The sequence below is a fragment of the Euleptes europaea genome, chromosome 21, assembly GCF_029931775.1.
Source record: "Euleptes europaea isolate rEulEur1 chromosome 21, rEulEur1.hap1, whole genome shotgun sequence".
Classification (NCBI taxonomy): Eukaryota; Metazoa; Chordata; class Lepidosauria; order Squamata; family Sphaerodactylidae; genus Euleptes; species Euleptes europaea.
In genome coordinates, this window is record NC_079332.1 from 19,550,199 (window position 1) to 19,576,329 (window position 26,131).

Consider the following 26,131-nt stretch of genomic DNA (forward strand, 5'->3'; position numbering starts at 1 on the left):
CCAGGGGTCACCGGAAGTCAGCTGTGACTTGACGGCAAGATAAGAAAAAAGTTCCCGCCCATCCCTTGGAGCTGAGCCCGCAAGCAAAGAAGCCTCCCGGTTCAGTTGCTGGGAGACCAGTGAGAAGCCCCCTCCACACCTCTAGCTCGGCTTCTGCAGCCCCTAGAGCTTCCCCACCGCGTATGAAGGCTGCTTTGTGGGAGTCTCACCCAGGTGTGATCAGTATGCCTGGGGGTGCACACAGCCACAGCCTGCATGTCCGCTAAGAGCTGCAGCAGGTGAGCCTGCAAATGCTCGCCAGAGATCTGAGCCTCCACTCGACAGTTTGCACCCCATGTGGTGCATCTGGTCCTTCAGGGAACCAGTGCGGCTCTGCCTGGATGCATGGTCCAAAGGCAGCATTGTGCTTTGCTCTCTGGCATTCGGATCTGGCTGGGCCTTCAAGATCCCCTTCCGGCTGGGATGACAGAAAGGAGTGTTGCTCAGCCGCAACAGAGCCGCACCCCTGCTCTGGAGCTTGATCAGAAACAGATCTGCTCTTTTTGCCAGTTGGTCTTGGTGGCCAGAGAGCTGTAGCTGCAGGCGCTCATCCAAGGGTAGGAAGCCAAGCACAGCCAGGGAACTGAAGAGGAGGTGGCGCTTTGTGGGCTTCCCGGAGGCACTTGGTTGGCCACTGTGTAAACAGACTGCTGCACTTGATGGGCCTGGGTCTGATCCAGCAGGGCTGTTATGTTCTTATGCTGCACGCCTATTCTTTCCAGTGTCAGAGGAGCATGCCTATTATATGAGGTGCTGTGGGACACAGGCAGGATGGTGCTGCTGCAGTCGCCTTGTTTGTGGGATTCCTGGAGGCACCCGGTTGGCCGCTGTTATCCTTCAGCAAAAAGGAATGGTGGGCTACACCTGTATTGCTATACATCCTCTGGTTATGCCAATGGAATATTTTGATACCAACATAATGGCAGTGGCAAGACAAGAACTCCTGTCTCGGACTTTTATTCCTTGGCACTGCATGATGGAGAAAGGGAAGCCTCCCTGGAGCCGGGCAGTGGCTGGGGGAAAACTGGGAGATGTGGGACCTTCGCTTCACCGTTCAGAGCAGCAGACAGCAGACGGAGCAGCAGACAGCCTTACATTTTTGTACGTGTGGCTTTCGGAATACACAGTTCACAGATGTTCACGCATATAGTTTGATTCTCACTTCTCGAAGATTTGCATTCATGTACAAATTCATTTAATTATAGAGCATCTCAAGACAAAGACCATATGCAAGATTTAAGAACTAATCAAACCCCAGGGATTCAAAGACTCGTATTACCTTTACAACAAAAAGGGTACTTTACACAGAGAATTGAACTGGTTGGGAGTACCAACAACCAATGTCCATAATTTTCTTTTTCTGCTTTTTTTTTTTGCCATTTTTGTTGTTAACCCTATAAATTTGTTGGAATCTCTTAAAACATGGAGAAATATTTCCTTTATAGTGGTGTATGATTCTCTGCTTCATTAAACTATTACCCAGTTATAGTACAGCGAGCCAGTATGTTGTAGTGGTTACAGTCTGGGAGGCCCAGGTTCAAATCATCACTCTGGCTTACTGGGAGACCTTGGCCCAGTCTAACCTACCTTACAAGGTTGTTGTGAGGATACAATAGATAAGCATGTGTATAAATGAAGTAAACAAAAGTTAAGAAAAATGTTAAAAGCCTTTGACTCATTCCAGATAAGAAAATATTTCACAGGCATGGTCTTCAGTCACAATTTTCATTTCCGGGGGGGGGGGGTGGCTTCACATCTCTTCTTGGCAAAGGTGCCCATGGGCCCCTCCTGTTTCCGCAGGTGGGCACCGGCAGAGGTTGCCCCCCCCCACCTGCAAGGCGGGCACCAGACAGCGGTAGCTTCTGCAAGGGGCAAAGCTGCCTGGTGCCAGCGGACGTCTGCCCACCCCACCCCCCGCGTTTGCCGAGGACGGCGCTGCCGTGGCCGCGTCTGGGCACCCTTCGGGGGGGGGGGATCGGAGGGACGTGGGACGAGCCCCCCCCCCGGGGCTCCGCTGACCTGCCCGCAGGCGACGCTTTCGGGGGGGGGGAAGGCGCGGGTCACCCTCGCCCCCCCGCCGGGCCCGCCGCTTCCGCAGGCAGCCGCCAGAGGGCGCCACTCGGCCCTTCCCGACGCACGGGGCGGCGGGGGGGGGATTGGTGTCCAGCCGCCCCCGCCCCGCCCGAAGGAGGGCGACGCCGCAGACTCCGGCCAGCCCGGGCGGGAGGCGGGGGGCAGCAGGCCCCGGAGGGCCCCCCCCCGCGGGCCACCGGCGCAACCCCCTCCCGGCAGCCGGGCCGCGGCGCCTCCCCCTCCCCTCCCCTCCGCCGGCGGAAGTGGGGCCCGGCTGGCCGGCGGGGATGGCGGGGGCGCCGCAGCGCCGGGAGGGCCGCCTGGGGGGCGCCTTCTTCTGCCGGCCCTGCGTCGCCCTGGCCCGCGCCCTGCTGGGACAGGCAAGCGGGGAAGGGGGGGCAGCGGGGGGGCCCATCGGGGGGAGGGTGGTGCCCCGGTCTCTCCCCCCTGCTGGGGAGGGGGGGCTGCCCGTGCCCGCGGAGGGCATGGCCTGGGGGAGGGGGGGAGCTCCGCAGGGGCGGGGGGGTGATTTCCTTCTTCAGGGCCCCCCCGGTGCTGGGGGCCCCCTGCCGAAGGGGGGAGGGGGAGGGGGGCTGCAGCCCCCCCACCCACGCCGGCTCTCCTCTTCCGGCCCGCGGGGCCCCGTGCAGGTGCTGGTGCGGCGCCTCCCGGACGGGCGGGAGCTGCGGGGGCGCATCGTGGAGACGGAGGCGTACCTGGGGGGCGACGACACCGCCTCCCACTCGCGGGGCGGCCGGCGGACGGCCCGCAACGCCGCCATGTTCATGCAGCCCGGCACCCTCTACGTCTACCAGGTCTACGGCCTCTACTTCTGCCTCAACATCTCCAGCCAGGGTAGGCGGCCAGACCCCCCCCCCACCCTCTAGGGCCGGGGGAGGGGGCGTGGGGCCTCGGGCCAGGGCGCGGGGGCTGACCCGGGCTGCCCTCTCTCGGCAGGGGAAGGGGCGGCCGTCCTGCTGCGCTCCCTGGAGCCCCTGCAAGGCCTGGAGGCCATGCGCCAGCTGCGCCAGGCCCAGCGCAAAAGCCCCGCCAAGCCCCCCAAGGACTGGCAGCTCTGCAACGGGCCCTCCAAGCTGTGCCAGGCCCTGGCCATCGACAAGGCCTTCGACCAGGAGGACCTGGCCAGCGCCCCGGGCCTGTGGCTGGAGCCCGGCCCGGAAGCCCCCGCGCGAGACGCCCTCGTCTGCAGCACCCGCATTGGCATCAGCGGCGACTGGGCCCACAAGCCACTGCGCTTCTACCTGCGGGGCAGCAAGTGCGTGAGCGTGGCCGACAAGGCGGCGGAGCAGGCCTCGGGGCAGGCGGCAGAAGCGCCTGGGGGCGCAGGCCCTTGGAGCGCCACCTGAGGAGGGGGGGGGCTCTGGGCCAGCTGTTCCCCAAAGGCCTCCTTGTGGTGCGGGGCTTGGGGTTAGGGTTGTTTTGTTTGTTTGTAAGAATAAACCTTTTCCCCCAATGGTTCCTTCCTTGACCAACTGGCTGACGCTGGTAGCTCAGAGCTGCAGAAGGGCCCCGCAAGCCTGCCTGCCACGTTTTCAGGGGAGCGCAGGGACCCGAGAGGTACTCAGCAACCCTGTTCCCTGGCCTACTGGGGGAGGACGTTGTGCTTTGTGCTGCTGCTGCTGCTCCCAGGGCAGGCTGCCTCCTGCTCCTTGGGGGAGGCCTCTGACCAAGGCCCCTATGCAGGGAGGCAGCGGCTGGGGCAGGACTCCCCCATGCTGGGTGGGTGGCGGCCCACCTCCCACGCAGTTTGGCGCCTGTGACCTGACCAACGGTTGCCTTGCAAGGAGGGACACAGTGTGCCTTTGGCTCCACCTCCCATAGCAGCCATTTGGGGGCTCCGCTCACCACCCGCCCCTCCAAATTCCAAAGGTTCGCCCCCCCAAGGCTTAAAAAGGACCTCTGGCCGAGGGGATAGCAGCTACATCTGGAACCCCGTAATCTGTGGAGAGGCACAAGACCCACCTTCTCTCCCCCTCCCCCCAACCGCACGTGACTGGATCTGCTCCTTGGGGGTGACGGGATGCTACCAGGGCCAGGCCCAGCCACCCCAGCATGCTCCAGGACTGGGGCCCCCCTTCCACCCTGGCCCTTTTTAAAGGTATAACGTCCATTTACTTGTAAATTGGAGATGGAAGCTTTTGGTGGTGTATTTTTTGAGTGGAACAATCACATTTGCTGGTTTGAGAGATGCGTTTCATAGTTTCCAACGGGAAATTTCATCCTTAAACCGACAAAGGGCTAGGCCTCGGCAGGGCACCTGCAAAGCCAAACGTCTGGATCCCTCTTCTGGCTCCAGCCCAACCCAGTGCGGAGGGCACAGGCCGCTCCTTGCTTGGCGCGCACTGCAGGGGCAAATCCCAACACTTAACACTAGTGGGCGGCCCCTTCTTCCCCCTCTGGCTCCCCAAGTGAGGGTCCCAGGCGGCTGACTCCCACAGAGCGAAGCATCGCCGGGGACGGCGGAGACAGAAGGAGGCTCAAAGTCCAGACGCCGTGACATCCCCCCCTTCCCGGCCCTGGGGGGAGCCCCAAAGTTGCAGGTCTTTCTCACTTCTGGAGGGACTGGAAGACAGAGATCACGGGGTCCTCGTGATTGGTCACCACCAGCACGCTGCGGAACTTGTCAAAGAGCATGAGCAGGTGAGAGCGGCGCATGTTCTCGTTGTACATGATTTCCTCCAGGTGGTGCCGCCCTCGGAAGTAGTGCAGCAGCCTGTAAAGGGAGAGGTGTCACCAGGGGGCGGGGCGGGACCACCTCGACTTGGAAGCGAGCACCCGGGCCCACTGGCGCCACCAGGGCCGCAGAGATGCCGCCCAAGACCACGGGCTAGACCTCCAAGGCCCACGGAGGGGCTGGAAAAGGGGCTCCTTCTCAGGGCTGTTCTCTCTCTCCCCCCCTCCACAAACAGAGCATCTGCACCTCCTCCTCTTGGATGGAGGCCAGCAGCAGTGAACTTCTCCCTGCCCCCTGCCCCCCAGCGAACAAACCCATTAGATACAGCAGAAGGGAAAAGGCCCAGGCCTGGTTTGGGAGAACTCAGGGGGGGCCAGTGTTTCGGAAGGGCAGCCGGCACAAACTGCTCCGGCTGGGGCAGATACCTGTCCAGCTCTCCCACTGACTTCTTTCCTCCTGCACCAACCTCAGCCACCAGTGCCCAGCCCATCAGCGGCTGACTCTTGTGTTCGTGGGCAGCACTGCCCCCAGAGGCCTCCCTGCCTGGCAGCTGGCTTGGGCCGCCTCCCTCCGCCTCACCTTGCAAACATGCGGAGATCCTCGGGGTTGTGGGCTGCCGGGACACCAAGAATGGCTTCCCGCTCGTGCTCCGAGAGGCTCGTCAACAGATTTTCCGTCATGCGCTTGTTGACGGGGGAGTCCCCCCCGGGGAGCAGCTCCGCACTGGAATTCTCCATGCTGGGGCTGGTGAGGGTGAGGTCGTCACTGCTGGCTGCAGGAGCACAGAGGAGCCTCCGTCAGGCACGGCCTGCTCAGTGTGCTGCGGGTGGTGGTTTAAATTTGTGTGTGTCCCCCCCTCGTTTGCCAGCTTTGTTTTCAAGTGCTAGAAGTCCCCGGAAGAAGTCCCCACACCTTGTCATGGTATATACCCTTGGAAGGAGTGAAATGCTCTTAAGACAAGGGTTTTCTTACTCAAAGAGAGAAAATACTTCATAGTGTTTTTTTTCCATTGCGCCCCACAATTTCTTAATTTTGCCACTGGAAAAATCAAAATAGTCCTTAGGACTTTTCCATGGTATGTATGCATCCAGAGGATAAAAGCCCTTGCCTTGAGAAGCACTCCACTCATTCTAAAATGGAAAACATTTCACAGGAGGCTTTCTCCCAAACATTTCCCAGTTTTTCCATCTGAAAAACGGGGGGGAAGTTCTTGGGGAAAGCACATGCCCCCCCCAAATCCCCCCATTCCACTAGGCATACCATACAGCAGGGCCCCTTCTGCCCGCTCCTGTGGATTCTGACAAGCGACCCTTTTGCGCAGGATCCCCCCCCGCCCCGCCCCCGACTTGGTCATTCTGGCCCGAACTCCCCACCACCACCACACCACCCTTCCCTGGCAGAGCCCCTCCCAGCCCTGCTGCGGAGGGAGCCGTTTCCTACTTGGCGATCCAAAGCTGAGCGCATTGGGGGTGCTGAGGCTGCGGCCCCCGACTCTTGCTGCAAAGGGCGCCTCCTCTGTCTTGGGGCGGACCTCCTCTTCCTTGGGGGGCACCATCAGGCAGGCGTACGTGTGCAGCTGGACCAGGAGTCGGTGCTGCAGCATCCAAACCACCATCTGGATCAGCTGCGTCTGCAGAAGGGGGGAGGGCAGAGGCAGTCAGGGCCGATCAGTAAGGCCGAGCCCCCCACAGAGGCATTGCTCAGCGCAGAGCCATGGGCAGGAGCCCCCCCCCTCACCTCCTGCACCGGCGGAGCCAGAGGGTCCTTGAATTCCGCCAAAGAAACCGGCAAGGAGAATTTGGACAAGACGGAAGGAAGGTCGTGACCAGGAAACTGGCAGGAAAACTCATCGGACAAAGGGGAATAACTGCAGGAGGAAAAAGGGGGTGGCCGTGTTAGTCCCGTACGTCCATATCCTGCCCTGCCTCCCGGGGTGGGGGGGACAAAGCATTGCCAAGTTGTGCCCTCACAACCACCCTATGAGGTATACCGAGGGGAGCTTTGTGGCCACATAGGGTGGTCCCTCCCCCTCCCCCTGAAACAGGCCCCCACCAGCAGAAGGGCCCCGGTGCTCACAGGCAAACGCTGGCATTGGGGGAGAGCATGTAGACGTTGTTCTCGCAAAGCGGGTAGACAACGATGGCCTTGCCCCAGTACACCAGGTGAGCGGCCAGCTGGAAGACCTGTGGGGGGGGAGAGGAGAGAGAAGGCCGTCGGCACAGCTCGGCGGGGGGGGGCTGTGGCCGTCTGTGCGCTTGGGGGGGGAGTGAAGCGCTGCTCGGGAGCCAGAGCCCCAACCAAGGCACCTGCTGGGGAGCCCTGCTTTCCGCTCCAGTGTGGACCCAAAGCAGCTTACGTTGTTCTTCTCTACTTTATCCTCACAACCACCCTGTGATGTAGGCTAGGCTGAGCGCATGAGACTGGGCCCAAGGTCACCCAGCGAGCTTCCCCAGCAGAGTGGGGATTCGAACCCAGGCCTCCCAGATCCTCAGTGCAATGCTCGGACTGCTCCACCGTTCCTGTCACGGGAGTTCAGCCATTCCCCAGACTCCAATCACTGGAGGGGCAGACTCCCCCTTCACAGCATGCTGGCGGTGCGGGCGCATGGAAATGCCACCCCTGCCTGTTCCCCCAACAGTCCCAGGATTCTCTCAGGAGTGTGCAAGGCGGGTCAGCTTGGCATGATGCCATCTGGCCTCCAGTGCCAGAGAAAGCGCCCTGGAACCCGCTCCTGATGCCTCTCTGCTCTGCTGCTGGAGCAAACCGCAGCCCCACCAAGGAGCCCAGCAGTGGGGCTGAACAAAGCCCTCCTTCCGGCAGCCGGCGTCTCTGGCCACGGCTCAAGTGGCAGACCCCCACCCCGCCCCCCAGACACACACAAACACACAGAAGAAACCACAAGGAAACAAACCATCTGCCGGCTGTCCTCAAACCAGTGTAGGAAAGAACAATGCTCTGGAGCAACAGGCCTCCTTAGATCCGACCCACAGGGGGGATTAGAAATTGGAGGCCCACCCCCTTTCCCCGAGAGCCAGCATGGTGTGGTGGTTAAGAGCGGTGGTTTGGAGCAATGGACTCTGATCTGGGGAACCCAGTTCGATTCCCCACTCCTCCACGTGAGCAGCGGAGGCTAATCTGGAGAACCGGATTGGTTTCCCCACTCCTCCGTGTGAAGCCTGCTGGGTGACCTTGGGCTAGTCACAGCTCTCTCCGCCCCACCTACCTCACAAGGTGCTTGTTGTGGGGAGGGGAAGGGAAGGAGATTTTAAGCCGGTTTGAGTCTTCCTTAAGTGGTAGAGAAAGTTGGCATATAAAAACCAACTACTACTCCTCCTCTTCTTTTTCCTCTGGACCAGCATGGACAGCTCTGGCAGACAGGCTGCAAAGACAGCTCAGAGCCATTTCATGGGAGGGAGGGAGGGAGGGATGGAGGGAGGGAGGGAGGGGTGCAGGGTTGGCCTTCTCTTGGCCTCCTCCTCCTACACTCCCCTCATGCTCCCTCTTCTGGGGAGGGCTGACGGCCAGCGGGGTCCCAGGAGCCCCCCACCTGAAGCAGCGCGAGGTCGGCGTCCTGGGCCAGTTGCTGAAGGTTCTTGACGGCGGAGGTGGTTCTGACGACTCGCACCAGGGCCGGGGAGCAGTCCAGGGGCAGCTCGGCCAGGAGGCTTTTCTCATCCTTCAGTAGCAGCAGGGCGTGGTACGGCCTGCAGAGAGACAGGGGGCAATCAGCAACCAACCCTCCTTGCCTCCGGCAGCCGGGGCCTCCCCAGGAGGGGGTTGGGCAGGGACGAAGGCCAGGTCAGGTGCCCAGGGGGCAAGAGGATCTGGTGGGGAGGCGAGACCCTCTCTCTCCACCCCAGCCGGACACCCGGGAAGGGGCTGGCCAACCTCAGCAGCTGCTGAGAGCACCCGGCAGTGCCTTTGCCCAGCAGCCCCCACCCGCAGGTGGCCCCCACCACCTGGCACTCAGGGGGCCATGGTTTGCTTCTGCTCAAGAGGCGTCTGAAGCCCTCTCTGCTTAAGAAGGACCGCTTGAGGTTTGGTGGCAACCCATCTCTTACGTAAGAGCACTTCCACTCAATGAATCAGGAGCCAGAGGGCAGCACCAACAGCTGGATTTAAGCGGGAAGGTGCTCTGGCAAAAGGTGCCTCGACAGGGTCTTTTGTGCTCTACCAATGGAGTGGCACCCCTAGCGGCCAGGTGCGCTCCAGCTGCGTGCCGTGCCTCGCCATGGAGGGGAGGGTCTCGCTGGCTCTCCTGAGAGCCACGAGCCGAGGCTAGGGAGTGTCGACCTGAGGAAAGGCTGTATTTACCGAATGGCTTTCAGGCTCTTCTCAATGGCTTCCGGGGGGATGAAACGGGAGGCGACGTTGTGGATTTTGTGGGGCAGGCAGAAGCTCACTTCCAGCCAGTTGTTGATGTGCAGCCGCACCACCCCGGTCGTGCAGAGGCTGGAGGGGGAGAAAGCAGAGATGAGATGGCTCAAAGCCCCTGGCCTCAGGCGAGCATTGGGGGGGGGGGGCTCAGCCGCTGGGCGTCCCCTGGCCCCTCCTGTGGCCATTCCTCTGTGGCCGCTGATGGGTGAGGACACCCTGCTCAGCCAGAGAGGTACGACGCACACACACACACCTCTGCAGCTACCGGAAGCAAGAGACAGGACGGCTCTTCTGTGCTGGGCGGCTGGTCAGAAGAACCTCTCTTATTCCCCCCTTCCCCCTGGATTCCTGGGTCTGTCAGAGCACAAAAGGACCAGCCGTGGGGTATTCATAGCTACTCTAGACTGGGGGGGAGGAGCATGTTACAAAGTGACCCCAAATAATTCAGGATGGTCAAGTCTGCGGAGAGCTCCAGAAGGGCTCTCCTCCAAAGCAAGTGGGCAGCCACAGGGGCAAAGTGCCAGCACGTGCCACAGGACGTATGCCGGGGTGAAGCTTCCAAATTTCACCAGCACCCCAGCAGGGCCTGGTGAGGAAGGAGATCCGTGCGGCCAGCTGAAGGAGTAGGGTGCCTTGGTGGGCAGCAGCTGTAGGGGTGGTGGGTGGGGCCAATTTCAGGGCGGGGGGGGGGGCTGGGAAGAAAACAGCCAAGGGGGGGGCACAGGTTTGGTCATCCCCCCCACATTCATCCTGGACGCAGCTGGACACGGGGGACCTTTGGTCTGACCCAGCAGGGGTCTATTCTGGGTGTCACCTGACTCACCAGCGTTTCAGAAGGTGGGGGCTGTGCTGCTCCACCGCAGAAGAGCCGAGGCTGGAGCCCAGGAGCATCTGGGAGACCAGCAAGATTTTTGCAGTATGACAAAGGGGGCTTTGACTCGTGAAAGCGTACGCACCCCGGGAGGTTGGCCTCTAAGGTGCCCCTTCGGGAGCCAGCGTGGTGTGGTGGTTAAGAGCGGTGGACTCTAATCTAGAGAACCACTCCTCCTCCACATGAGCAGCGGAGGCTAATCTGGTGGACCGGATTTGTTCCTCCACTCCTCCACATGAAGCCAGCTGGGTGACCTTGGGCTAATCACACTCTCTCAGCCCCACCTCCCTCACAGGGTGTCTATTGTGGGGAGGGGAGAGGAAGGAGGTTGTAAGCTGGTTTGATTCTCCCTTAAGTGGTAGAGAAAGTTGGCATATAAAAACCAACTCTTCTTCTTTCCCTGGACTTGAATCTAATTTGAACGATCACTGCCTAAGTACAGGAGTGTCAAACATACAGCCCACGGGCCGGATCCGGCCCCTTGAGAGCTCTTATCTGGCCCATGAGCCAGCCACCACCACCCCTGGCTGGCGAGGAATGGCCCAGCCAGGCCAAGTTACACTTGTGTCATATCCGGCCCTCATAACAAATGAGTTCGACACCCCTGGTCTAGCATTTCCAGAGGAAACTGAGACAGACACGGGAGAGGAGATCTGCTTCCCACTAGATGGCGCCAGCGAGCTTCCATCCCTGGAGGAGCCATCTGCCACAGCCAGGGCAGGCGGGGTGGGTGGCCCTCCTCAGGAACAGAGAGCCGCCCAGCTCAGGCAAGTCCTTGCTCGGAGGCCAGGCCTTTGGGGGCAGAGCCTCCAATGGACCTAGCCCCACAGGGGGAAGCCGGGATCCCCAGAGGCAAACACTGGGCTGCCCCGGAAGACTGCTGGTGCTCCAATGCTGGCCTCATGCAACAGCCTCCCCAGCACACAAAGCCATTCATGAGCTCCCCCTCCCCCAAACCCTTCCACAGGTTTAGCAACCCTGCACAGGATGGGGCTGAAAACCTACAAACCTGATGGTGTCTCCATGGAAAAGCCTCTCGTCTGAACAAAAGAACAAACGCAAGAAGGGGGCAGGAGACATCTTTCAAAGGCAGCCCCCTCTTCCCGGAGCCTGCAAGTGGGGGGGTCTAGGAAAGGCCTCCAGGGAGGGTTCCAGACCCAGGACTGAGCCACCGTGGGAGTGGGAGAACCAGAAAAAGAGCTTCGCTGGGGCACAAGTCCACCAGCCCCCAAACCCCTGGGAGGCCTCCAAGCAAAGTGGGGAGGCAAGAGCCTTCTCCTGCTTTCCCACCCCGAGTACGACTGTGCTGCTGCTCAGCCGGCTGTTATAGCAACCAACCAGAGACCTGACGGCCTGGAAGGCGTTGCGCCCCCTTCCCAGCCAGCAAAGCAAGCGGCCACTTCCCCTCTTCCCCCTGGCCTTTTTGAACCTGGGGGGACCAGAACTGCCCAGCCGCCCTCCCACAGGGCATTCTGCCTGGGCCCCTTGTGCCGCCTATCTCTTCCCAAGAAGGCAAAACACACAGCCTGGGTTTTTACTCCTGCTGCCCACCCAGGGCCGCCCCAATTCACCCCGACCCCAAGGTCTCCTTCGCTTGGCCTGCGATCGGGTGAGGCAGCTTGATATGGAGCCAGACCAACCGGCCCACCTATTTACAGGCACACCCTCCCTCCCTGTGCATTTAAAAATCCCCAGAGCGGCAAACAAATACTTAAAGCCACATGAATAGAATAGAAGGGGTCCCCCAAAGCCACTGTCAAGCTCTGCAAGGGACTTTGCCGGAGGCAGAAGGGGCAGTGAGGGCTGTCCTGGGGAGGGGGGCGCAGGGAGGCCAGTGGCCATCTGCCTACCCTGCCACGGGGGCCCTCCTCAGAGGATCTCCATCCCCTGGCAGGCTCCCCTGCGGCAGGGAGAAGCTGCCAGGCATGGATCCCTCCCCCCGCAGATGGGCAAGAGGCCCGTGCTTGTGGCGGGAGATGCTGGGCCAGCAAAGGGACCTGGGCCAGGGCTCCTCTTCCCCCCACCCCAGCACTGGGGCTCTGGTATCCAGGGTGCCTCGCTGTCCCCCCTTGGCTGGGCAGCGCTGGTGACCATCCACTCTGCCCTGGATCCCGTGCAAGAGGCACCCACTCCTGACCATCCTGAACAACTGGGTTCCACCCTCTTCCCCCATGACCCACCCAGTGTCCCCTTTAGGGCTGGACTTGGTCCCCGTACAAGAGGACTAACAACTGAGTACCCCTCCCCCCCTCTCAAGAAGCCCAGAGAAACGCCTGCCATCAGGACCTCTCCCGCGGCTTCAGATAGAGCCTCCTGCGCCCCAGGGCGGCGCCAAGCAGTCGAAACTTTGCAAGCTTTTCCCCAGTAAGAACTGGGGGGGGGGCAGAATTGCTCCCAGCACAAGAAAGGATCCGGCCACCTAGAAACGCCTCCTCTGTGGCCTGAGCCATGTTACTGCTGAATCATTTAACCTCCTCCACACCCACTCTGCAATTTACAGGGTTGTACCCTGGGGATTCCCAGGGTTTGTCCTCTCCAGGACTCAGAACTTGGCTGGCCCTGGGGGACAGGCCAGCTCGGAGTGCCAAAGAGGACCTACTCTCTACATTTCGGCACAGACACCCGGGCCCAAAGGAAAACTCCTGCTCTTCCGGCCACTCACTGTTTTATTTCGCCCTTTCCGTTTCAAGCACGACTCTCAGTAGGCCAGGGCCAGCAAGCGGTCTCCACGGGAAAGTGGGGCGCTCTGGATCATCCTTTGTGTAGCACATTTCACAGGGATCATCACACAGCCAGCCAAAGAGAAACTCACACATTGGGGTTCTGAGAGGACCCCAAGTGGAGAGGATGCCCCCTGGATCCCTTCTGCTCAGTGCACCCCTCTCTGTCCAAGTGCCCAGGAGACAGAGGGCTCAGGCCCTAGCCTGAGCAAACAAGCCACTCCTCCGGGGCCACAGGGCCCGGTACACCACAGAGCCAGCCCATGCCACATCCTGTGGGGGCTGCGGAGCAGGGCGCAGGGGCCTTCGGGACTGAGCAGGCACGGAGCGGGCGGTTGGGTGTCTCACCTGTCATAGGCTTCCTTCAGGTCTCTGGCCAGCTTGCATTTGGGAAGGATGTGGAGGAACGGGGACTGTGGACCGTCTGTGGCTGAGGAGGGCAACAAGAAGACTTGGGCAGCAGGGCGGCACTGAAGAGGGTTATGAGCACTGCGGGCTTCTTGAACGCTTCCTCCGGACGCCCGTCTTCTCTGCAACAGCAAGGCCCCCTCCCCCACCCAGGAAGCCCTCCGAGCCAGGCAGCAGGTTCCAACCCACACTGAGGAACCCAAGCCACGCTGAACCCATTTCTGGAGCCAGCAGCAGGCTGGCTAGGCAGGTGTGGCAGAAGTCAGTTCTTGGGGGGAGGGTTGTAAAAAGGCCCCCCAGGGCTGAGTGACACACAGCCCAGATCCTGGGCACACTGGGCAGGAGCAAAATGGGAGCAACTCAAACTGTGGCCACCCCTCTCTGCTCCTGGACATGGGGGGGGGGCATGTCGAGGCCAGGAACATCCTCCCAGGTAGACCTTGGCAATGCCAGGGCAGAGCCGTGCCAGGGCTTGGGAAGAAGCAAAGGAGGCTCACCTTCCAACATGGCGGACACCTCGTCTTGGATGGCCAGGATGAGTTTGGCCTCTCGGGTGAGGTACTGGCAGCGGCGCTCTTCATGCTGGAGAACGATGGCGATGCGGCGGGAGAGGTTGTGGAGGCAGCTGATCACAGAGGAATCCGCCGTGGCCTGGCGACAACACCGGAGTCAGCGGACGGCCACCTGCGGTCTCAGAGCATGAAAGGAAGTGGCAGAGGGGGCTACTCTGGGCACGCATAAGGACGGCCCCAGCCAAGCCACCGTGTCCCAGAAGCAGCCGGTGCCAGGCAGAGATGCCGCTTATCACATCTGGGGCTGCTGCCTCCCAGCTCCAGAGCTGCAGGCTCTACATCAGCTCCGCGAGAACGCTCTGCTTAAAACTGCCACAGCAGAAGGGCCTGACATAGAAACCAAGAGCTGGAAGGTACCCCCCAAGGGTCATCTAGTCCAACCCCCTGCACAATGCAAGGAATTCAGAGCTACCTCCCCCACCACTCCTCCAGTGGCCCCTGCTCTATGCTCAGAGGAAGGCCAAAAAATCCCTCCAAGATCCCTAGGCCAATCTGGCTTGGAGGAAAATTCCTTCCTGACCCTCAAATGGCGACTGGCATCACCCTGGGCCACCAGAGCCGAGCACCAGCTCACGCGCTCACATCAAAACACCAAAGCTCATCCCACCCATCCCTTTCCCTTTCAGGTCTGCTGCTCTGACTGCAACACATTAACTCAAGCAGCCCTCAGATGTTCCCATGCGGGTGACGCGTCCTCACTGTAGCGGCAGCCTCATCTCAAAGGGGCCTCCTCACGCCCCTTCTCTCCCATCCAGGTTGCCTAGCAGAGCCAGGGGGGCCCTTCACTGGGAGCGGGGGGTCCTGGACACCCACTGGGCCTGTTCTTCGCTCTAATTTCTAGCAGCCAAAGTGGGCCTCCCCCCTTTATTTGCTTCCAACCCCCCACACCACCACCTCAAAGCTGCTGCTACAGAGACGAGAAGGTGTGTTCTGAGATTTGGGGGAGCAGGGCCAGCCTGGGCACCCGGCCCCTGGGCCCAGTGGCACCAATCACAGAATCATAGAGTTGGTAGGGACCACCAGGGTCATCTAGTCCAACCCCCGAACCAGCAAGGATGTTCCTGCTCCTGACAAGGGCAAGTCACATGTCAACCCCCCCCCCACCCGGCAAAGGCCGCTTGCCCAGACCTCCCCAGAGCGGAGGCACCCCAGCGGTTTATCAGCCATGCGCAGCTGACGAGGTGGAGCTTGACTTGCGGGCAGGCCGAGGGCTCAGGGAGCAGCTGCCAAGCAGCAGTTAAGAGGCTCAGCGGAATGGTTGGGCATGGCGCCTGATAAGTGTGGCCTGCAAAGAGTGACTCAGCATCCCAGGGGCCCGGCACTTCTGCCGACTCATGGTTCCTGCTCCTTGCCTGATTAGAGCCTCCTCGGGGCCCTCACCCGCTCCACCCACCTGCTGCCAAAGGGGCTCCACCCAAAGGCAAGCAGCGGGCAGCTGAGACCTTCTCCCTGCAGCGGGCAGCAGCAGCCCTCCCTTCCGTCTGGACAGGCCTGGATGGCACCTCCTCTCCAAAGGAGCACGGAGGCTCCTGCCCCATGTGGGGGGCCTCAGAAAGGCCTCCTCGCTAAGTCAGCCCCTGCCTCCAGGTTTAATCACATCGCGGAGGCACAGTGCCGCCACCAGCTGAGCCGTGCCCACTGGGTCCTGCCCCCCCCCCGTGAGACAAGCACCGGGGAGGGGGGCTGCTCTTGCCTTCCTGACCGCCGCTTTTCAGGAGCTGGGAGATGGAACCAATGAAGAAGAGTTGGTTTTTATACACCGACTTTCTCCACCATTTAAGGAAGAATAAAAGCGGCTTACAATCACCTTCCCTTCCCCCCCACAACAGACACCCTGTGGGGTAGGTGGGGCTGAGAGACCTCTAAGAGAGCTGTGACTAGCCCAAGGTCACCCAGCTGGCTTCATGTGGGGAATCAAACCTCGTTCACCAGATTAGCCTTCGCCGCTCATGTGGAGGAGTGGGGAATCAAACCCAGTTCTCCAGATCAGACTCCACTGCTCCAAACCACCACTCTTAACCACTACACCATGCTGGCAGGAAGCCCCTTACCCTCAAGGCAAACACAACATTGAAGAGGATCATAGTGGGCATCTCCCTTTTTGGGGAGGGGTCCGTCTTGGATATCTGCAAAGCAAACACAAATGTTCAAACACATGGGAGCCAAAAGAACAGATCGGCAGGAGTGACAGCAAAGGGGCTGATGCGCCCCCCCTCCAGGGGGCGATGGGGGGGTGGCACAGTAGCGGATCAGGATGCCTATGGGCCAGAGTGGCCACTGACAGGCTGGCAACCTGAAGGCGAGCGCGCCCATCTGGCACATCCCCTCGGGCCAGTCACAGGAAGGCCTGTAAGACTCAAGATGCAGCCAAAGACCCCAGACAGAGGACCCTTCCTCCCTTCCTGTGGGCCTGCTGGTGTGGGTTGCAGGCGCCTGCATTTCACGCAGGAAACCCCGTGAACTACCGCATCCCTCTGCATGAACTGAAACTCCCCCGCTGGCCCACGACTGTTTGTCACAAGAGAGGGCTTTTCATGGCTATTAGTCAAAATGAATACTAGTCATGATGCAGACCTATTCTCTCCAGGATCAGAGGAGCATGCCTAATATATTAGGTGCTGTGGAAAACAGGCAGGATGGTGCTGCTGCAGTCGTCTTGCTTGTGGGCTTCCTAGAGGCACCTGGTTGGCCACTGTGTGAACAGATTGCTGGACTCGATGGGCCTTGGCCTGATCCAGCAGGGCCTTTCTTATGTTCTAACATCTACAGCGAGGTGGGGGCGGGGCTGACCTTACAGAAAAGCATGTCTGCCGTTCCCAGTCTGCCCTGCGCTGAGGAACTCTAGGCTTCCTGCCAAAAAAAAAAAACATCCAAAAAGAGAAGCTGCCCTCTCCCTCCTCAGGCCAGAAACAGCCCCTTTGTAAAAAGCACAAAAAGCACAAAGGCATCCCAGCACCTACAACATGTGGCTGATGGGCTGTAGACAGAGCCATGGGGGGTGGGGAGGCCACCTGAGTGGGGGGCTCCCCCCTGCATCCCTTCTCAGCTGACCCGCCCAAGGGTAGCTGTGTCACGGTGCCCCCAGGCACGCTGAGGTTTCTCCTATGCTGAGGTGACCAATCCAGAAGACTAAGAGCCGTGAGGAACTCTGACTCGGAAATTTCACCCGACGGAGCAGGGAAGTTCCCAAGAAAAATTTCTTTTACAGTAAGAGTAGTTCGGATGTGGAATCAGCTACCTAGGGCGGTGGTGAGTGAGCCTCCCCCTCACTGGCCGTCTTTAAGCAGAGGCTGGACAAGCACTTGTCAGGGATGCTCGAGGCTGATCCTGCATTAAGCAGGGGGTTGGACCAGATGGCCTCTATGGCCCCCTTCCGATTCTACGAACTGGACTGAGCCCCCTCGAAGCCAAGTGACAACATCAGCAGGCCTGCCACACTGTGCATGTGAAAAACGCCATGCCGAACAAAGCCGGCGCAGGGTCAGCTTGGGGGAGCTAAAGGAAAATGGATGTTCTGAGGGGGTCTGGCCAGGAAGCCAAACGAAGTGGCTGGGGAAGAGGGGCCCGTCTCCCATCTCCCTCCGCCTGAAGACAGCCACGCTCCACCGCAAGGCCCAAAGCCAGAGCCTGGCTGGGAATGGGCCCTAAGCCCCTCCGGGCGGCTCCCAGCCCCCCCCCCCCTGGGATCGGCCTCCTTGTGGGACACCCTTGCCCTACCTGCCCACAGGCGTGCTGCAGCAGAGTCGGGTGTCCCACAAAGCGGACGTTGTCAATCTTCAGCTCGAACTTTTTGCCACACATATCGGACTTGGTAGCCAGGATGGTAGCCAGGATGACATCCGAAAACCTTCAAGAACAAAGATGCACATTACTGCGTGCCCCCACCCCACCCCAGGGCCAGGCAGCATTCTTAGATTCCGATTGTCTTTTCCATTCAAGAGACACCCATTGGGTCCCCTCGGATTCCACCCGTTAGGCAAATTAAAATGCTGTAACGATTACAGCTCTAGAATCACCAGAATTATTGAAAGGAAAAGCATCAGAGGCGAAGCTGGGAGGAGGCGCATGCATCTTCTGTTAATGGCATGCGCTCAGAGAGGTGGGGGGCACAGAGGGGGGCAGGGACAGAGACCTGCCCAAGTCCCCTGCTCAGCAAAGAGGGGCTGCAGCAGCCTCAGGCAGACCCTCAGAGCCGGGGGGGAGGGGCTTTGCTATCCCCACACACAAACCAGATGCCTCCCCCCACGGGGCTTTCCTCCCACCCCATCAGGCAAGCAAGCCGGCAGAGGGGCTGGGGCAGGCAGGGCCCACCACCCCCTTTAGGGCAGCAGGCCCATCCACCCCCAGGGGCCACTGGCCACCCTATCAGGCTTTCCTCCTCAGGCCCCTTCATAGCCCCCCCCCATTTTCCTCCATGTAGAAAGAGACCCCTCTACTGCAGTGGGTGTAGCTGGAAGGTGCACCAAGCAGGCCCGCGCCAGCCTGAAGTCCCCTGGGAAACGCAGCAGGGGCCCATGTGGTGGCCACAGCCTTTGCAGACGCTGAGGTGCCAATGGCCCCCCTCCCCTGTCCGCCATGCTGGGGAGCTCCTGCTGTCTGGGCTCAGAGGGAGCCTCAGCCGCAGATCAGAGAAGCTCCCGAGAGGAGCCCGAAGAGCATGAGTGGCACCTTGGGGGAAGCACACTTGGGAGCAGCATTCTCCTCCCCCCCTCAGCACCCCCACAGGGCTCCTCTGGTCCTGCCCTCTTGCCCAGAGGCCTCACATCAAGTTACTTGAAGCAAAGGGTGGAAGACAGTGAACGCCAGACAGACCTCGGAAAATCACCATTTTTCCTAGTACCTGATAAGTCTAGATACTTAGTCTCACCTGTGGCTTATTTTTCTCATCTTGAGCCTATTAATTATAGGAAGGCCTTTATCCTTGCCAGATGTCAGGCCCTACCACTGGCTGTTTTACAAGGGAAATATAAGAAGACCCCTAGATCAGAGAGGTTTTGTCCGTGTGGAACAGGGGACATTGAAACCATCAAACACACGCTGATATGTTGCCCATTCTACCACAAAGTTAGTTCAAAGCTTATTTCCCCCTTGCTTGGTAAATTCCCTGAAGAGAATGATAGAATCATAAAGTTGGAAGGGACCACCAGGGTCATCTAGTCCAACCCCCTGCACAATGCAGGAAATTCTGAAATGTCAGTTGAGCTTTTGGCAAAGAAGCTCCCTATTAGAAGACCCTCAGCTTACGCTCCAAACTGCCAAGTTCTGTGCTGTTGCTATTAAAATACGCAGAACTTTATTAGAGAATGATCGTTAAAATATTTTACAATTGTTAAATCTTAGGGTGATAATTCTAATCAGGGGTTGTTTTTATTGATCTTAAACCTTTATTTCTAGGGGCAGTCTGTGATTCTATGGTGCAAAACTATTGAGTCTGGACGTTTTGATGTGTTGACCGCATTAATAAATGTGACTTGATTTGCCCAGAGGCCTCCAATGTCTGCCCCGGGCACCGAAGGATGGGGGCACCTGGGGGCCAACCTTGCTTTCCAGCCTCCAGGGCAACTAGAAAGTGGAGCTGAGCTCTCCTTTGGCACCACATTCCCCAGACAGCAGTTTGCTCTCAGCCACCCCAAAGGCATAGCCTCAGATCTCCAGCCAAGATCCCCAGGGAAAGCCACAGAGATGCCCGCTTCGGCCAAGCAGGTCACACCTCAGAGGCCAGCCCCCATCCATATCGGAAAGGAGACCCTCACCGGCCCTTCACTACTCTCCCAGCTCCAGCCTTTCAACCCCAGAGGCGTGTGGATGTCGCATCTACCAGAGAATGAAACAAATGCTCTGGCATGAAAGGGCTGCTCTGGAATCTGACCCAGAGGTTGACTGGCATGGCAGAAAAGACATGAAGCGTGAGACGGAAGCTGCTAGGGCACCGCTCGTGGGAGATTTGCCATTAGCTTTAGCTGGTGCGGGGAGATTCCACCCAGGGTTGCGGTGCCAGGAGACCACCTCCCAGACCCCAGAGGTCCAAGAGAAAGTGAGGCGTGGGGCATACGTTGGCCAATGCAGAGGGCATGTCCTGGGCTGCACAGAGCTGCTTGCAGACCGAGGGCACCCAGCAGTTGCGCTGCTTGGCCCTGTGGCTGGGGAGATTGCCGGCTTATCAGCCCCAACAGGGGAGGCAGCAGTCCAGGCAAAGCATGGGGAGCGAAGGTGTGGGGAGGGAAGCACATTCGGGGCCTTCCCCTCCCCCAGCCACCCCACCCTCCCTCCCGCTCTTTCTGCAAGCAGAAAAACAAATTTGCCCAGCATGGGATGCTGCTGCCTGCTGAACCCCAGAAGGCCACAAGAGGCTGAGAGTCTTCCAGGGCCAGCGGAGGCTGAACAGCATCCAAGAGTCCTCCAAGCCCAGCAATGTCAAGCCTTTGAAAGGTGGAACTCTGCTTAGCATGGCGGCGTTAGTGTTGGCCCCTCAATGTCTCCTGCCAGCCACTGGCTTTCATACAATTGTTTTGCTTGCTCTTTTAATTTGGGATATATATGCACAGAGAGACAATCAAAGTATCAGGGAAACTCACCTCCAAAGTCCTGACTCTGCGGGAAGTTCACAGGGGGCACTTGAGACTAGTCACTCTCTCTTTCTCTCCACCTCACCTACCTCATAGGATTGTCGTGAGGACAAAATGGGAGGGGGGCGATGTACGCCCCCTGGAGCTCCAAGGAAGGGTGGGGTAAGAAAACTCATCTAACCGTTACTGGATGCTCCAAGCCACCTTCAGCAGCCAGGGGGAGGCTGGCCAGAACATTTTATGCCCCACTCGGCAGGCCAGGCCACTCAAGGCAGATCCAAGACTTTACAGCTCAGGAACAAACAAGGCCAAAGGGAAGCAGCTCCTCTCACCTGGACACAGCTACGGCAGTCTCCTGCAACAGGGGTTTGCCTGTGTGGCCCAGGCAATCCAGTTGCAAATGATCGCTATGCGCAAAGGATAGCACAAGACCCTGTGGCGGGCAGATGCGGCTCCAGAGTCTGGAGCAGCAGGGGGAGGCAGCAGCTCCTCCCCACCTGTGCCAAAGCTAAGTCAGCCAAGGAGAGCAAGAGCTGAAGACTCATGCCGACGTTCCCACCCTGGGAAGGGAAAGAGCCCACTGGGCATTGCTCTAGCTGCCCAGAAGGGTGTTTGGGAAAAGGCAGACACTGGCTGGGTGGAGCAAAAGCTTCTTCCCCAGGCTGCAGGAGACGGAGAGGGAAGAGGTTCTATGACCTCTGGCAAATCATGAGAGAGAGGCCATCTTCTGGGCATGGAGTAGGGGTCACTGGGGGCGTGGGGGAGAGGTAGTTGTGAATGTCCTGCATTGTGCAGGGGGTTGGACTAGATGACCCTGGTGGTTCCTTCCAACTCTTATGATTCTATGTCAGCCAGCCCAAGAGGGCTGCAGCTCACTCCAGCTCTTCCAAAGCCAGGCACAGAGCAAGCCAGGGCTCTTGCTGGCATAAGCGAGCGAGAGAGAAAGAGGAAGCCCCACCCACCCCTGCCATCCCAACTAGCAGCCAGGAGCCTTTGCTGGCAGCGAGAGGGACCTTGGCTAGGGTGGCCAGATGACTCCTTCTTCCCAAGGCACCCGAGTTGGGAGGAAGGCTCTCCAGCACAGGCCAGGAAAGGGCTGCTCCCAGCTTGCCTGCTTGCTTGCTTGGCGTTGGGTTTTGGAGACAGCATCACTGCCCAGCCCCTCCCTATGCTCTAGCCACTAGTTCAAATACTTTGCAAGTTGGTGGGAAACAGAAACCAGACACAAAGCGCAAAGAGAAGATGGCGAGAGAAGGCGGCCGCTGTCATCAGAGGCGCCCGTTCAGAAGGGCGGGTCTTACCCTGACACCACCTGCTCATCGGGGAGCGGGCGTGGCTCTCTGAAAGGGGAACAAGGCCCGTCAGCAGAAGGAACCCCCGACAAAAACAATGGGACACACAGGGACACGCAGACGATCAAACCTCTGGCCAGACCATAAGGAGGAAACGCAACTGCACCAGTGGGGGTGCACACAGGGAGCTCCCCCAACGAGGTGCGCCCAAAGAACGCAGAGGGAGAGGTGGCCAGGAGGCCCTCAGCAACACTGCGAGGAGCGATCCCCCAGGACCGCCCCCTTCCCCCGGAGGCCTCCCCGCAGCCAGTGACTAAGCTCTGCCTGCCGTCTCCGGGGAGGCCCAGGCCGCAGTGGGCCCGCCTCCCGTCTGACACAGCCTGGCAAAGCTCACGGCCTTTGGAGACGGTGGGCAGTGAGTGGCACTTCGAGTTTCAAAGAACGGCCATGGCTCAGTGGCAGAGCATCCACTCGGCATGCAGAAGGTCCCCGGTTCAGTCCCTGCAACCTCCAGTTAAAAGGGCCAGGCAGCAGGTGATCTGAAAGACCCTTCTCTGTCTGAGACCCTAGACAGCTGCTGCCAGCCTGAGCAGACAATACTGACCTTGAGGGTCCAAGGGTCTGATGAGGCACTTCATGTGATGTTTGGGATTCGTTTTCCAGAAGACGTGTTTTCATCTGTTCAGAGGCCCAGACCCCAGGAGAGAGCAGAGGCAGCAGCGGCCCGGCCCTACAAAGCGTTCTTTCACTTTGGGGCCCCCCGCACACACACACACACACACCTCTGCAGGGCCACCCACCCAAAGACTCACCTTCTAAGCCCCCCCCCCCACTTCAGCATTGCTCCTGGCAGGCACTGTCCTCCCCGAGGGACTGGCCGTCACACCTGAGGCTGGCCAGGCCAGGGACTGCTGCACTCTTCTGCGGCATCACGGCCCATGAGACCTCACCGCAGAGCAGCAGCAGCAGGGAGCTCTCCCCCCACCTCCCCGATCAGCCCAGCTTTTTTTTGCACCCCTCCCCTGAATGCCCCCCCGCCCCTGGAAGCCTGGCTCTGAGCCACTCACAAAGAAAGCGGCAGGCCCTGCGGCCTGGGCCCAGGGTTGGGGAGGGGCTGGTTTCCCAAGGGCTCCAGGGCTGGGACTCCCCTGCAGACTGTGCCTGCGCTCGGACCCCAACGCAAGAGTCAATGGGGAGGAGGGGGGCTAGGGACGTGAAGCTACCTCCTGGCCAGATCCACAGCATGCTTTGGGGGACGCAGGTGTGCGAGAGAGCAGACCCTTCCTGCCCTCCTCATAGGGAACCGTGGAGCTGTATCTTAAAAGAAAGGGGGGGCGGATACGGAGATGGCCTCTGTCAGTTGAGGGCCCCCAGCAGACTAATCTCTTTTGGTCGTTTCTCTGGGGCACATTACCTAGGTCTTTTCACTCAAATCTGTCCTCCCCAGAGAAGACCAGAGACAAAGTCACTTAGAACGTTTAGTGTAGTATGAGGAGTCCCCAGGGGTGGCCCCGTGGAGACCCCCAAACCTCCCCCTCTGGGGTTTTCAAAGCAATGGAGCAGGCTGGTCTATCCGCCATCCCCTTAATGCTGGGGGCTGCATTCTCCCAAAAATGCGAGATTCCTCTCCCGTCCGTGGGTCCCCAGTTTTGCTGCTTTCACAGTCCTAATGGGAGGCAGCTTCCAGACTGCTTCACTAACAGGGCTCCCATTGCTGGTGCAGGAAAGACACGCCCTGCTTGCAGGCTTGGAATACTTTCCATAAAAAGCACGACCATCAGCTGTTCCCCCCCCCCCACCATGGTGACTGAGCTCATGCCCACGGCTCTAACCACTCAGCCCCTAAACAAATGGCTGCCTCATACCTGGAGTCTCCATCCTGGTCTTCCACACTGTCACCCACACTGTTCACAGCGTACCGGCTTCTGGGTTTCCCTAAAAGAAACAGGAACACTTTCAAAAGGACTGTTTCTGCCCCCCCACCCCCATCCCCGGGGTCTACTTTCCCATATGCTGTTAGATGTCTAAGAATCAATATCCAACATTATTTGAGGTGTTGGTTTGGCCTTCTAAGCTCAGCCCTATGTGGAGTTATTCCAGGATGGCACAGTGAAGGTGTTTGTGGCCCTGGGGCCCCCCGTAACTCAGAGACCACCTCCGCCCCTTCTGCTCTCCTGCAACCCACACTGGGGGCCAGAGAAGGACCCCCTCCCCACCCCAGAAACCGCCACAATCCCCTCCGAGGCTGAGCAACACCCAGCTCCTCCCGGCGAAGCTCTCAAAATACTCGATCTCTCTCCTCCTGGGAAGAGGAGCTAAAGAATTCCTTCTGCCACAGGAACAGACATTGGGAATGGGGAACGGGGCGAAAGGGAAATACAGGGACTGGGTCGTTATCAACTGCTCTGAGCAATGAGAGAAAGCGACACAGAAATATAATAAATAATTAACTCCGCATAAACCTTGGTGCTCGACTGGGATTTGTGTTAAGAACGGAAGAAAGGCCACATTGCATCAGACCCAGGCCCATCCAAGTCCGGCAGTCTGTTCCCACAGCAGCCTCTAGGAAGGCCACAAGCAAGACTGACTGCAGCAGCCTTTGTCCTGCCTGCTCTCATCGGCCCCCGATGTGCCCGGCCTGCTCTTCCAAGTGCTGAAGAGAATAGGTGTGCATCACGACTAGTAGCCACAGACAGCCCTCTCCTCCTCCACGAGCATGCCCACTCCCCTCTCCAAGCCTTCAAAAGTGGCAGCCATCCCCATGACCTGGGGCAGGGAGTCCCGCCGTTTAACTACGGGTTGTCATAGAATAATAGAGTTGGAAGGGACCATCAAGTCCAAACCCCTGCACAATGCAGGAAATTCACAACTATCTCCCCAACACCCCTAGTGACCAGAAGATGGCCAAGATGCCCTCCCTCTCATCATCTGCCTAAGGTCACAGAATCAGCATTGCTGACAGATGGCCATCCAACCTCTTCTTAAAAACCTCCAGGGAAGGAGAGTTTACCACCTCCCAAGGAAGCCTGTTCCACTGAGGAACCGCTCTGTTAGAAAAATCTTCCTAATGTCTAGACGGAAACTCTTTTGATTTAATTTCAACCCGTTGGTTCTGGTCCGACCTTCTTGGGCAACAGAAAATAACTTGGCACCCTCCTCTATATGACAGCCCTTCAAGTACTTAAAGATGGTCATCCTATCCCCTCTCAGTCTTCTCCTCTTCAGGCTAAACATTGCCAGCTCCTTCAACCTTTCCTCATAGGACTTGGTCTCCACACCCCTCACCATCTTTGTTGCCCTCCTCTGGACCCGTTCCAGCTTGCCTACATCCTTCTTAAATTGTGGTGCCCAAAACTGAACACAGTACTCTAGTTGAGGTCTAACCAGAGCGGAGTAAAGCGATACCATCACTTTGCGTGATCTGGACACTATACTCCTGTTGATGCAGCCCAAGACTGCGTTTGCCTTTTTAGCTACCGCATCACACTGCTGACTCATGTTCAGTGTTTGGTCTACTAAGACCCCAAGATCCTTTTCACACATACTACTGCTCAAACAAGTCTCCCCCATCCTATAATGATGCATTTGATTTTTCCTACCTAAATGCAGAACTTTACATTTGTCTTTGTTGAAGTGCATTTTATTAGTTCCAGCCCAATTCTCCAGCCTGTCAAGATCGTCCTGTATCCTGGCTCTGTCTTCTACCGTATTTGCTACCCCTCCCAATTTAGTATCATCTGCAAATAAGCATCCCCTCTATTCCTTCATCCAAATCATTTATAAAGATATTGAACAACTATGTTGTCAGCTATCCCCAAGGCCCACAGGGAAAGCAGCGGTCGAGGGGAGCCCCCCCCCTCTGCCGTGAGCCGGCCTGGCAAAGTGTGCCTTGTTCCCAGGAACCCCTTGACCGGCAGAAGGGCAGCATTTGGCCCCCGGGGGGGGCAAGCAGAGAGGCCCCGAAGGGCTAACTGCCCCCCCCACCAGCCCCCTCGCACAGCCTTTCTAAGCGGGAGGGGGAAGGGGGGGCCTTCCCATCACTCCTGGCCAGAGCCGCCGTCGGGGGCTGCGGGGATGCAAAGCGAAGGCCTGGGCGGGGCTGGGGGGAGGCCGGTGCCCCCCCTCCTCCTCCGGGCGAGCCTCACGGAGGCAGGGGGGGGGCGAGGGTCGTCTAGCCCAACCCCCCCCCGGGCACAAGGCGAGGGGCTCCCAGCCTCGTCCCCCCTCCGTGTGTGAGGGAGGCGGGCACGTGGGAGGCGGGCGGGCCCCGTTGCCACGGGCGACGCGCGGGCCGTGGCAACCGAGCGCTGCGCGCGCACCCGCTCTAGGCCTGCGCGCCTCTCTCTCCCTCCGTCCGCCCGCCCCTCCCTCACCGGTGTGGGCGGCGGGGCTGTCGGGCCCCCGCTGGAAGGGGAAGCGGAAGAGCAGCTTGTTGCCGCGGCTGCCGGAGCTGACCAGGATGACGCTGATGGGGCTGGAGCGCTGACCCATCGCCCGCACCGCCGCCACGGGCAGGCA

General features: G+C 59.3%; 2 protein-coding genes across 3 annotated transcripts; one reads left to right on the plus strand and one right to left on the minus strand.

The window, feature by feature from the left end:
• Positions 1-2,399: 2,399 nt before the first annotated feature.
• Positions 2,400-3,479, plus strand: MPG (N-methylpurine DNA glycosylase). Its single transcript, XM_056866236.1, has 3 exons — positions 2,400-2,492; positions 2,763-2,967; positions 3,070-3,479. The coding sequence occupies exons 1-3, from the start codon at positions 2,400-2,402 to the stop codon at positions 3,477-3,479; spliced, it is 708 nt and encodes a 235-aa protein (XP_056722214.1).
• Positions 3,480-4,648: 1,169 nt separating this feature from the next.
• On the minus strand, positions 4,649-26,104 carry NPRL3 (NPR3 like, GATOR1 complex subunit). 2 transcript variants are annotated; one of them, XM_056866255.1, is made up of 14 exons: positions 25,987-26,104; positions 23,479-23,548; positions 21,623-21,661; positions 17,473-17,602; positions 15,807-15,881; positions 13,681-13,834; positions 13,124-13,205; positions 9,122-9,259; positions 8,355-8,511; positions 6,884-6,990; positions 6,545-6,674; positions 6,248-6,437; positions 5,387-5,579; positions 4,649-4,846 (listed from the first exon to the last, which is right to left on the minus strand). In XM_056866255.1, the coding sequence occupies exons 1-14, from the start codon at positions 26,102-26,104 to the stop codon at positions 4,681-4,683; spliced, it is 1,749 nt and encodes a 582-aa protein (XP_056722233.1). In that variant the 3' UTR covers positions 4,649-4,680. The 2 variants fall into 2 exon arrangements, with proteins under 2 accessions (XP_056722233.1, XP_056722234.1); XM_056866256.1 differs by lacking the exon at positions 21,623-21,661.
• Positions 26,105-26,131: the final 27 nt, after the last annotated feature.